Raw genomic sequence first — 12,500 nt, forward strand, 5'->3', positions numbered from 1 at the left:
GTGTGTGTGTGTGTGTGTGTGTGTGTGTGTGTGTGTGTGTGTGTGTGGTGGTGTTGGTAGTGGTGGTGTTGGTAGTGGTGCTGTGTTTGGGTGTTTCCCTTAAAATCATGGTGACAGTGTTCTCTAATTCATCACACCTTCTTCTCGTTGGGTTTCAGAATTATGTTAAGGATGTCTCTCACACACTGGATGTGCAGTCTGTGTGTCTAAAGTGTGTTCTTCTCTAATCGTCATAACGTTTCCAGAGATAATTCGTTGCTAATGTGAGCCATGTATGAAGGCCAGAGTAGGACTGTAATCCTTATCCTTATCGCTCTCCATGTCGGGGCATATCCTCGTAATATTTCTGTGAATGCAGTTGTTTAATGACACAGAAGAGTTTATTTTCCTATAATGCAAATATTACGCATGAGGGATTTTTTGTGCGTGTTTATTGTCTTATGGTAATATCAAACATCTACACACCCACACACAAGCCCACATGTGTAAAGACAAATTATAATAATCATAATTATACAAACGTAAAATAGCAAACAAATATATGAATATTAAAAAAAAATGCAAATAGATAAGATAACAGAAAGGCCATAGCACATGTTTATATAGACTATAAACTGAAATAAAATGCAATTATAATTATCAAATTCCAGTTTCCTTAGTTGGCCTCTATAATGTTTGTAGTTGTCTTTTGTTTTTAATATGTCATATATTCTGTAAAAGGTATATTCAATATAGATTTTACTTATCGAAAATGTGCATTCCAAAATGTATCCAACATTACAAAAGGCACATTACGTTGCAGACTTTATAATCCCCTCTTATTAGTAATATTTGAGATCGCATTTTTTAAGGCTGATTATCATGTTCAAGCAGACTCAATTTCTCAAGAGAAAACATACAAACTTTAAGCTGGACTAATCAATATTTTATCTGAACAATGGATCAAATGATGTGATGTATTATGTGACAGGATAAGAGGATTATCAACCAGCGCTCCGGTTTCCCTCTGATAGACCAACTATGCTGGACTGAAACAACAGACAGAGTTAGCCACTAGCTGGTGATCATAGTGGAGCATTTAGCAGCTTAGAACTTTTTAATAATTCAATTATTGCTGGTTTAAAGTAAAAGGAATTTTGTGTTCTCTACCATAATTACACACCTGGAAATCATTAAGAAGGGCATTACAGTTTAGACTAAATGTAACTAAACAGTGACATGAATGAAAAAAGTGATTTTCATTTTGTTATTTTGTTCAGTGAGTTTCATAAAGTGTCATACATTTTAGGGACTTGTGGGAAATGAGATTGAGGTATCTTGACTTTTAGTTCCTAGCTTGGGTAAAGCTCTAAGAACACTGCATCCTACACTTCCCAGAATGCATTGCCCACCTCTTTCTAACCTTACACCGCTTGCTTATTACACGGGCCTCCTGTTATAAATGTGTGGTCTCCAAGCTCAAGCTGAGATAACCCTGACGTTATCACTGTGACATCACCGGAGGTTAATAGAATCTTTGGAACGCCCCTTTTTAAATACTGCGTCCTCTCTCCATGGCTGTGTTTCTATAGGAGACTTTCTCTCCTCCTCCTGAGCCTCCTCCCCGCTCTCCATCCCCCGATGACTCGGCCAGCCAGGTAGGAAGCCGCATCAGCTCCTGCTGCACGCCATGCTCGCCCTCTGCTTTGCTTCCCCACCCCCCCGGCTACCTAACTAAGCTCTGAAATGCAAACCCCCTTCGTTTTAACACGCGTCTTCCCTGAAACAGAGAGTGAGGGTTTGCAGAAAAGCTCTTCAGCCATAAGTGTGTGGTCCTTTTTTTTGCCCCCTCAGCTGCAACCATGCTGGCATGGCGTGTGCACGTTATGCTCACAGTCCTTTCACAGCCGCCCTGCTCCTCCGCACCTCTAAAACATCCCCTTCCTGAAGCTTCAGCACTTCTGCCCGCGGGGTCAGCATGGCGGCCCCCTGTGGCATCCGGTGCTTGTGCAGAGCTTGGACATTTTCTACCATCTCTTCAACCTCCATTCTCTAAACCCTCATCCTTTCTTACCTTCCTCATCCCACGCCTCTGGTTTGTGAAGACCATCAGATCGCCCAGACCCACGCGGGTGGACGAGAGACACCCCTGGAGACGAAAGGTGACCACTGTCAATGTTGTATGAAGTGCTCTCGCAACATAAATCAGTATTTAGACCAAATGGGTTAAGTTGCAATTAAAGGACGCTGTCTGCTATTGTTCTTTGTCTTCACTTTGTTAACTAACATTTCTTTTATTTGAACTTTAACGAGTGACACAAAAACATTTCTAAAGTCACCCAGTGGAAAAGAAACACGGGGATTAAGGGGCTTCCTGTGTATTAATCTCCCCCCATTGGTGTCCTCGTTGTGTTCGGGTACTTGTCTGTTTGTGAATGTGGCCTAAAGGAATTTATCCACATTTAAACGCTTTAAACAAACAACCAATGGCAACTTAAGATGGTTCCATTGTGTTGGCAGATGGTGTATTTGTTTTGTTTTTTACGGTGATAGCCGTGGCCGTAATGTCTTCAGGTCGTCCGTCCGTCTGTCCCTCTGTCCGTCCATTGTGAAAGGGATACCTGAGGAACGCCCTGAGGGAATTTCTTTTGATTCGGAGGACCTGATTCAATTTTGGTGTTCAAAGATCGAGGTTACTGTGACCTCACAAAATATGCTTTTAGGCCATAACGCAAGAATTCATATTCTAATTATGACAAAGGGACAACATTTGGGAAGGACGTGGATGTAAACAGCAGCTTTGGTTGGCGGAGGCACACGGCCACAAGGCGGTCATTCTAGTTTCCTTTTGCTGTAGGTTAGTGTGACAACGTACTTCCAAGGATCTACTCCTTCTGTCAAAGTCCCAAGTGCCCCAGTCATTCCAGGAAGAGTCTAACACAAAGCACTGTTGTGGATACCTACTCCCGAAATGCTTCCTGGAATGTATGGGTCACCACAAACTGAAGCGTCGTAACCTGAGGTGGATTAGTCCTTTAACTTTCAGTCCATCGGGAGTGTTTTTATTGTAACTGACGGTGACTTCTCTCCCTTCTCAGAGACTAGCTGAGGCGGAGATAGAGTGCCAGGGGATCGAGGCTCAGATGTCCATCCAGGAGAGGAAGCGGCTGATCGTAGCCCAAGAGGAGGCCTGGAAGACGAAAGGCCACGGAGCCGCCAACGACTCCACCCAGTTCACGGTGGCCGCTCGCATGGTGAAGAAAGGTCAGAGGGGAAACTGAACACACACACATATCCTCTACAGTCCTTCTCTCTCGGAGGCGCATGCAGACATGCCCATCTGCAGTTCAGAGTCTGCTTTCTGCCCGGATTCCTGCAAAGACCTCGTCCCAGTTATCAGCTGGGGGGAATAAACGGTGCAAAAGTGCATAAAACACTGTCCATGAAAAATGAATCCGACTCTGTATAGACCATTTCAGAGTCAACGTTAATATTCCAAATGTATCTGTGTATTTCTCTATTTCTCGTTGCAGTGTATGTGAATGACACAAGCAGACAGGAAGTAAACATGAACACGAGCTGTTGCCTAGCAATGCGATTCCGTCGGTGAAGCTCATTTAGCAACAGGCTGTTTCTATATTCATTGACCTCTAGTCGGTTTTCACAAATTGTCATTCAAACGATCCGAAAAGTTGCAAACGTATAGTCGAGAGAAACAAACTTAAAAAAGCTATCAACTTCAGTCCAAATATGACATCATACCATCATGCAACAGTGGTCAACTGGCACTAAAAGTGCTAACACATTAGCCCGCTAGCTCAGCTAGCCCCTTCAGTCACCTGCCCCTCACCTTGCAGGTCGTAGCGGTCCTTCGAGACTCTTACATCATGACGCAACGCCTCGCGATGTTCTGTAAATGAAAGCTCCTCCATTTTATTAATGATAATAATACAGGGGTCCATCCCACCTATGTTTAGCTGTGTTTACTCCTCTACATTAGTTAACACTGAGCAAAGTGCTAGCGTCTTCAAGTACGAACTGTTCTTTGGTGTACATCGAACCAATGTTCTAGTGACATCGCAATCTTTGGCTTATAAAATCAAACTGGACCACAAATAATATCCGATTTGTTTTTCACAAACTGTACATGTCATACCAGATAACCATATCATGCATTTTTGGATGTTCATACCTGTCTGTGTTCTTACAACAGGGTTGGCTTCCCCATCAGCCCTCCAGTCGCCTCTGTCCCCCAAACCCAAGAACAGCAGCCTTGCCATCTCCAAACCTCAAGAAGGTCAGTTTGACACCAAGCACACTGTCCAAACCCAATTCTACACACAGTTGAGTAGCTGAATTGTTGACTTGAACTTAGATGGATAGATTCTGAGCTGACAAATGCAGAGTTTTGAAAATGATTCTGGGTCACATCTTATTTGTCTTTGCTTCGCTTTCACAAGACATGGAGATGTCGTCTGATATGGAAGGTCTATTCCTTTTCTATTTTCTTATTTCGATGTTGCACTGAATGCAATGTTCATCATCACCAGAACCACAAAAAAATCACCACTTCTATTAGGTTATCAAAGCCTAATAGGATATAAACCATTGGATAATGTTACCATCCACATGCATGAGTCTGGATTCATATTCAGTGGCTGTTTATTGTTGTTAAAATGCTTGTGACGTGCAATAAATATATGTTCAGATAAGTTCATAGTGACCGTGTGCAACTGTTCATTCATGCTCAGTCATTGTTCCAAATCGGCATCACTGAACAACAAAAGCTCAGACTTCCTGCCTGTTTACAGATACAGTTGGATCTGTGCTACAATCAGAGTCAATTTATGGCTCAAACTGTGTGTGTGTGTGTGTGTGTGTGTGCGTGTGCGTGTTCGTGCGCGCAGAGATCAAGGCCGTGCCAGATCTGAACCTGGAGTCAGACATGAAGCTGGAAAAACTGGAGTCATTCCTCGGCAAGCTCAACAGCAAAGGTCAATCTCGTTTAGCACGCTGTCTACTCTGCTCACTCACTGAGAAAAAAAATGTTCCCGCGTTATAACATGCAATCGATTATAGATTCTTACACAGAGTTAAATCTCCTGATGGATATCAGTTGTGTAACCGAGACCAAACGTAATGAATTAAATGCGGTATTCTCCAATTCATTTGAGAAGAGAGAATCTATTTTTCCTTGAAGATATGGCATGCTTTTATTATATCCCAGAAATAACCTGTAACAGTTCAGTACTGTGGCTACTGCTGGTTACGGCAAGCACATTTTAACAGGACCTTTTTTTACACATGCACATAAATGTTCTGGCAATTTAACATGTCGGCCTCTAGTTAGAAGAAGCACCAGAGTCAGTTTTACGTGAAAGTCACAACAGCAGTACATCTCACTAGGTCTGCCTTCATTCAAGGCAGTTGTGTTAATGGAAGGCTGCAGTAGCACAAGATTAGATATGTGCCCAGAGAGTGATATATAAAAAATATATATATATATATTCCTAATACTATAATATTATTAATTAATATATTTGTATTATTGTGTACTTTTTATGCTTTGGCAACATTGTTTTTTTTTTTTTTAACTTTCATGCCAATCGAAGTGTAAGAACAACCTTCCTTCAACTTTTCTACAACCATAACAAACCCTACTTATGTTTAAAATGAATATTCAGAAGAACACACGAGCATGTGAGCACATACAGTATGGATTAAAGAAAAATAAGAGTCCCTGCTTAATGTCTTGACATTAAATGGGGGAATTGATGATCGATTGTGATTTGTTGTGAAGACGGGGCACACATGTTCCTCGTGTTGTTCTTTAATTCAGGCTTCAACAGCAAAATAGGGTCAAATATATATACTTAAAAATATATATAAAAGAAAGAAATGCAACGAAAGACGATCATGTATCTTTCACAGCCCAGCCAAATTAAAATAATGAATTGTGTTAATAAACCAACAACAACAACTAATATTTACTACTTTGTGTGTTTGTAGGTCATTTCAGGCGTGTGCAGAAAATGACAAATTAAGACAAAATTATAAAAAGATAGTTTCACAAAATCTGGTTTGATATGATAAGAACACGGAGGATTTGTGTATAGAAGTAAGACTTCTACTATATTACTGTAAAGTTTTCCTCAAATCAAAGTTACAATCTTGTTTTTTAATTTATCCATAAATATATAAATGAGCACATCTTCCATCAGCAATACACGAGCTCGGTGATGCTTAAGTAACTTCAATGAACTCTGGATGTAACATGATCCTGACCCGGCCTCATCTTGTCTCCCCTCAGTGTCTGGACTGCCAGAAGCAACCATCACAGTCACACAGAAGGAGGTGAAGGAGGTGATGGCCCTCGAGGACGAAACTTTTTCCAAGTTCTACCGCCAAGCGGAGGAGCACCCCGCCACCACCAACAAGGTGGAGATGGACTTCGACGACTTCGATGCCATCTTCGGCCCCCAGGTGCCAAAGTAAGCTCTCACCTGCCGGAGGTCATTTTTCAAGTAAGAAGCCCGACATCATTGTGAGACTCTTAATTTTCCCCTCTGTCGACCGCGCCCCTCCCCCTCTGACACCCTCCCCAGGCTGACCTCGGAGATGGAGCAGCACAAGCGGGCGGTGCGCCCGGCGCGTAACGTCCAGTCGTCTAGGAACCCTCTGAAGATGCTGGCCGCCAGGGAGGACATCAGACACGAGTACACGGAGCAGAGGCTCAACATCGGCCTGCTGGAGAGCAAGAGGATGAAGGCTGAGAAGAGTGAGTGAGGGTGGACGAGGGGCTGGGACAATGCAGGAGACCAAAACCGGGCAGGGACGCAACATGTGACTGGCTCCTTTTTTTTCTTCAAAATTTGCACAACACCGTCAATATCAATTTTGACATTACAATATTAAACCTTGAATGTTTTATAAGTCCATTGATTTGGCCCGCCACCTTCACGTTCATGTGAAAGTGGTGTGAAAATACATGAGCTTTTATAAATGTGCGCCTACAGAAATATGAAATTTATTTATGAAATATCAGAATTGTCCAAGTGCAATAATTGTCGGTTTTTTCTTGTCTTTGTAATATTGACAAAAATATTTGTTCCTCCAGTGTTTAAAACAACACAAGAAAGAGCTGAACATGCATCTAAATCACGCGTCACTTATACGCAGTCTGTTAATGGTCGAATGACCTACATCTGGGACTGGAGTCAGTTTCCTGTCATTGTGCAGAGTCGTCCTCAAAAGCTGGACGAGGTCTGTAGCTTGTTTTGAGAGTAACGTTAGATAAGCTACAAAGACAATGTCATGCTACTCCCATAACTTCCTCCATCACCTCCTCTGACAGCAATAGAATTACACTTAAACTGTCTCTGGAGTGTTCTATATCTGTTACAGTCGTATAGAGACCGGGTTAGTCTGGCATGAAAAGGTCATTTACTCTCCAGCCGTTGTCTCATCTGTATAAAGGGGGGTAAATGAAATGACTTGAATGTATTCTTCCGCCTCATGTCCCCTCTCCGTGTGTCTCTGTTGTGCTCACTGCAGTGAACAAGAACTCCGGTTTCTCTGACGTGGCTCTGGCCGGTCTGGCCAGCAAGGAGAACTTCAGCAACGTCAACCTGCGCAGCGTCAACATCTCTGAGCAGATGTCCAACAACAGCGCCGTGCCTTACAAGAAACTCATGCTGTTACAGGTCAAAGGTCAGTGGAGCGAGAAGGTGGCTCAGACCATAGACAGTCAGATGCACCTGCACCCACAACGGGGTCTTTTTTTTTTTTTTTTTTTTTTTCTGTATCCTACTGAATGGGCACTCACTGAAATCCCCTAGGGTTATAATACCAATTGCCATCTTTGCCCACATTTTCACAGGCCTGTCTTTTCATAAATGTAAACCAATAGTATTTAATAAAAATGTCTAAAAACAGGTCTACATCCAAGTTCACATTTTAGGCTAACTTAACTCCCCTTTAGTTTCATTTCCTTCCATCCTGTGAGGAAAGGGTGCTAACCTCTGTGCTGCCTGTTTCCATATTACTTCACAAAATGAAAACAAAGTAATTATAAGAATTGCAACTGGAGAGCGAAATTAGGGCAATAACAACCGCGCGAATTTGCCATGGGCTAGGTGTACCTAAAAGTTGCATGTAATAGCACCTGCTACTCGAGTGACATCTTGTGCATTGCCGTTACCAGAGCGACACCACTAGCGTTAGCTTGGCTGATGAACATAACGGCACTGTTCAGAATTTGGAGTTCAAATTCAGCACACTTCAAAATTTAATTGGACTAACTGTTTTGTTTTTTTAAAGCGACTCAGCCAGAATGCACCCTACTGAATTTGTGGACGCTAACCCAGCACCAGTTGAGAACCAGGGACCAATGGTATAACTAATAGAGTGGTATAGGAATAAGTCATTTAACTTAGAAATGAGTTAGCAAGTTCCGGCTCCCTCGTCTCATAGTAGGTGGGTTTGTTAAATGGGTTTTTGGTTAAACGCCTGAAATAAGGTTTGTTCTTCGATATAAAATATGTCAGCGACTGTGGTGTTATAGCCTCACGTTAGCGTTTTAACTTCTGCCGATTGCGTTTACGCTTCAACTATCATAAAGGTGGCGTTCATTTAAGATTATCCTGTTGAACAACATACTTAAGTATCTTGTTTGAAAAGTTGTTTACCAAGGAGAATTATTTTTTCAATAATCCAAAATCCATTGCAAAAAATCCAAGGAACTATTCCAATGCTAACTTCCGAGGTTGGCCAACAAAAATACGTCTTCCTTGCACCACTCTATAAGGATTTGTCCTGAGGGGGCACAGAGGCCATCGTGTCACACCAAGAAATATCTGTCTTCTGTTGAAAGCACAACCCTTACAAAAGTAAGATTGAGGGAAGTCTCTTTAAATAGACATACTTGAGGATGCAACATGTTTACTAAACTAACAAGCCAGCCAAGCAGGAAGGGATCCAAAACATCTGCCTACATTTTCCTGATCTTTTTAAATGAGGTTGTTTGTTTTCGCAGAGACAAAAAAAAATGCTACGCAGCAGTTTGACCAGCGATTACGTTCGGCTGTTTAAGAGGATAGAAAAACAAATGGCTGCTGTCTTACACAAAGCTTTTGAAGGATGCTGCTTCGAGAGTGTCCTTTCAAGAGGATATCTAAAATAGGAGTCTGGTCTATTTTGGTGTCCTTGCACCTCCTCCTCACGTCTGCCGGTGACAGCTGTGGCTTTAAATCCCCCCCCCCAGGTCACCTCACACTATCCTGGGCTGATCCGCTCCTTAAAACACCACTGTCTGTAATCCAGAGCAAATGTATGGGGGGGGGGGGGGGGACGCGCTTTGTTAGAAGACTAGCCGTCCTGACCTGACAGTGTTGAGAGTGGTGTTTTTAGAATAGCTGCTGCTTAGATCACCTGAAGAGCCAATGGGATTGTGAGTCACTGAGGCCCCTAAAAAACCCTTAGAGTTTATAATGAGCAGCATTTATGATTTAATGTAGTCAACAAACTGTCCTGGCTACATGAATTAGCTGGAAGGAGAATTCATAGAGATGGGTACTTGACATGGCAGATACACGTCCATACATGTACAGGGCCAAATGTCGGTGGCTGGCACATCGTTGCGCCCCCCCCCCCCCGACACCCCCAGTATGATAATCCAGGCATGCTGAATCAGAGCGGTCACCGATAAGCCACCTGTCCTGTGTGTTGTTGTTGTCCCCCGCCCATGTAACACCAGGCAGACGGCACGTCCAGACCAGGCTGGTGGAACCCAGAGCGTCCTCCCTGAACAGCGGCGACTGCTTCCTACTTGTCACACCACACCTCTGCTTCATCTGGACCGGGGAATTCGCCAACGTCATCGAGAAGAACAAGGCGAGTCCGGCTCTGGAGCGCTGCCAGATGACAGGGAATACTAACTCGGATAGACGCAGGTTTCGTTCACATGGACACAGTGGAGTGAGGGCGGGGGTTATGTGGGGCGGGCTTAATGTGCAGGATGTAAACACACAGCGCTGGGAGGAAGCAACGGTGGCACAGCAGCAGCAGCAGCAGCAGAAGTGTGTGTTGACTATAAGGAAATGTGTGTGTGTCTGCGAGTTGTTGCAGGAAACGGACTCAAAACAAGGCTATTGTTCATAGACTGCTCTGCTGACCTGTGATTGGCTGAACAGAGCGCTGACCTCAATTGTACGTAGAAGGACCTCAATTTTTATGAGGGGTTGTTTGAGTTTAGGTCATTAAAGTTTGTAGACTCGTCTTCCTGAGTAGTGAACTTGAACTCTAAATGATGGAGCTCAAAATTATATAAAAGAAGTTTATTAAAAAGCAAAGAACCTGCGTTTTTGGAATCAACCAAACTCATCCATATAATTTAATACCAGTTTTTTTTTTTTTTTTTTTCAGGCTTCAGAGTTAGCAAACTTCATCCAGAGGAAGAGAGACTTGGGTTGCCGAGCCAACTACGTCCAGGACATCGAGGAAGGTGTCGGCACGCAAAGCCACACTGCCAAGGACTTCTGGAAGATTCTGGGGGGGCAGTCGAGTTATCAGTGTAAGGATTCGTATCTGGGGTAATAAACCCAACCTCGAGGAAAACAGTCCCCAGAGCAATGGAACTCAAGCTGATGGCCTGGTCTTTTTCTTCTTGCAGCTGCAGGAACACCAGATGAAGACGAGCTGTACGAGGGGGCCATTGTGGAGACGAACTGTATCTACCGCCTGATGGATGACAAACTGGTCCCAGATGACGATTTTTGGGCCAAAGTGCCTCGCTGTTCCCTGCTCAACCCCAAGGAGGTCAGATCACCTGACTGGAGGCTAAATGCATGTTAAATGTGTACAACTGTAAATCATCCAGGGATCTAAAGGCCTCTATATGTAGGATTTTAGTATGTTGTACTTTGGCGCCACCCAATGGTGATTTAAAAAAAAAAATACAATGTGGGAGAGAGCTAAGCCTGCTGCTACTGTTGGATTGGAAAAATAAGGAAGACTATCTGTGTTTCTGCGCAGGTTTTGGTGTTTGACTTTGGCAGCGAGATGTACATATGGCACGGAAAGGAAGTGACACTGGCACAGAGGAAGGTGGCCTTCCAGCTGGCAAAGCACCTGTGGAACGGCACCTTCGACTACACAAACTGTGACATCAACCCGCTCGACCCGGGGGAGTGCAACCCTCTCATACCCAAGTAAGAAAACATATACTTCATCATTATGTGTTTACAATGTTGTCTGTGGCTGAGGAGATTTCACAAACTTTAAAAGGATAGTTACTAAGAGTAGGTAGGATCTCTTGATGTGGGGTTGTATGAGATACTGCTTCATAGTCAGTGTTTTATCTACTGTAGATGGAGTTTGGAGAAACATACAGGAGTACCAGCACGGGAGCAAAGCAATGTACTGCTGTGGACAATGTACTGCTGTGTTATTAAGTGATTTTGGTCATTCTGAACTAACCCTTCTAAAATACTAAAGTCACACAACAACACAAACTAACGAACAGATCCAGGAAGCGGTAGACCAGCTGCTACTGTGTTCTGTGAGGTAAAATTACTGTTTTTGTCAAAGGAGTCTTGTGGCTTGAAGAGAGCATAGATAGATGGTCACAGCTTCAGTACAAGTGAATGCCACAGCTACTGCTACAACAGTGTATAGAGAACCTTTGATTGAAGCACTGGCATTGTGTCCCTGACGGATTGCATCCTCCTCCCCCAAAAGGAAAGGTCAGGGTCGACCTGACTGGGCCGTGTTCGGCAGGCTGACTCAGCACAACGAAACCACCCTGTTCAAAGAGAAGTTCCTGGACTGGAGCGACTCCAGGAAAACACCGAGCCCTGCAAAAAACGACCACATCGCCGATCAGAAGGTATCAAAAAAGTACTTCAGTATCGTCAAAGTCCTGTGACTATAACCGTTGTGGCACAGACGATAATGTAGAGTATGAAATGCCCTTTCCGTCCGTCTTTTTACCCCAGGAGCAGTCCACCTCCGATCAGCCCCGTGCCTACGACGCCTCCCTGATGCTGCCCGTCCATCAGGCGCCCGTCTGCACCAGACTGGATGGGTTCGACGTAGGGCGGGGCTACGGCCTGGTGGAGGCCGAGGAGTGGCGCAGCTACGAGATCAGCACGCTGGCGGTGGAGGTGTGGCACATCCTGGAGTTTGACTACAGCCGCCTGCCGTGCCAGAGCATCGGCCAGTTTCACGAGGGCGACACATACGTGATGAAGTGGAAGTACATGGTCAGCGCTGCGGGTCAGTGTCCTTGGTTTTCACTTTTACACACACACACACACCTGGGGATCTTGGGTTCCATTTCAATAGACAATAGTATTACATTTTTATTCATTTATTTATTTAAGTGCTTCTTAATAACTCGAACAAGTCGGGTAATTTCAGCCCATCTGTAACTTCTGAGAAAATGTAATGCTCAGACTGAAAACGCTACTGATGAGATCATTTGCTTTAGAAGCCACAACAAGATCCTAGTTTTTAGTAAAAAC

At 43.8% G+C, this 12,500-nt stretch overlaps 1 protein-coding gene across 4 annotated transcripts in view; it reads left to right on the forward strand.

Moving 5' to 3' along the window:
* The first annotated feature begins 22 nt into the window (after window positions 1-22).
* Window positions 23-12,500, forward strand: part of LOC116377261 (supervillin-like) — a 12,521-nt gene continuing 43 nt past the window's right edge. The window contains exons 1-15 of one of the 4 annotated variants that reach the window (XM_031838857.1): window positions 23-1,637; window positions 2,085-2,141; window positions 3,078-3,243; window positions 4,193-4,276; window positions 4,440-4,466; window positions 4,887-4,973; window positions 6,290-6,470; window positions 6,585-6,757; window positions 7,534-7,689; window positions 9,734-9,870; window positions 10,402-10,549; window positions 10,649-10,794; window positions 11,011-11,186; window positions 11,716-11,863; window positions 11,973-12,500. The exon at window positions 11,973-12,500 is cut by the window's right edge and continues 40 nt beyond it. In XM_031838857.1, the coding sequence (XP_031694717.1) occupies window positions 3,123-3,243; window positions 4,193-4,276; window positions 4,440-4,466; window positions 4,887-4,973; window positions 6,290-6,470; window positions 6,585-6,757; window positions 7,534-7,689; window positions 9,734-9,870; window positions 10,402-10,549; window positions 10,649-10,794; window positions 11,011-11,186; window positions 11,716-11,863; window positions 11,973-12,407 (2,019 nt within the window). In that variant the 5' untranslated portion in view covers window positions 23-1,637; window positions 2,085-2,141; window positions 3,078-3,122 and the 3' untranslated portion in view covers window positions 12,408-12,500. Of the gene's footprint in view, window positions 2,142-3,077; window positions 3,244-4,192; window positions 4,277-4,439; window positions 4,467-4,886; window positions 4,974-6,289; window positions 6,471-6,584; window positions 6,758-7,533; window positions 7,690-9,733; window positions 9,871-10,401; window positions 10,550-10,648; window positions 10,795-11,010; window positions 11,187-11,715; window positions 11,864-11,972 lie in introns of all 4 variants that reach the window. The other 3 variants (XM_031838855.1, XM_031838859.1, XM_031838856.1) reach the window with 3 other exon arrangements.

The sequence above is a fragment of the Anarrhichthys ocellatus genome, unplaced genomic scaffold, assembly GCF_004355925.1.
Source record: "Anarrhichthys ocellatus isolate YVR2014 unplaced genomic scaffold, GSC_Weel_1.0 scaffold1073, whole genome shotgun sequence".
Lineage (NCBI taxonomy): Eukaryota > Metazoa > Chordata > Actinopteri > Perciformes > Anarhichadidae > Anarrhichthys > Anarrhichthys ocellatus.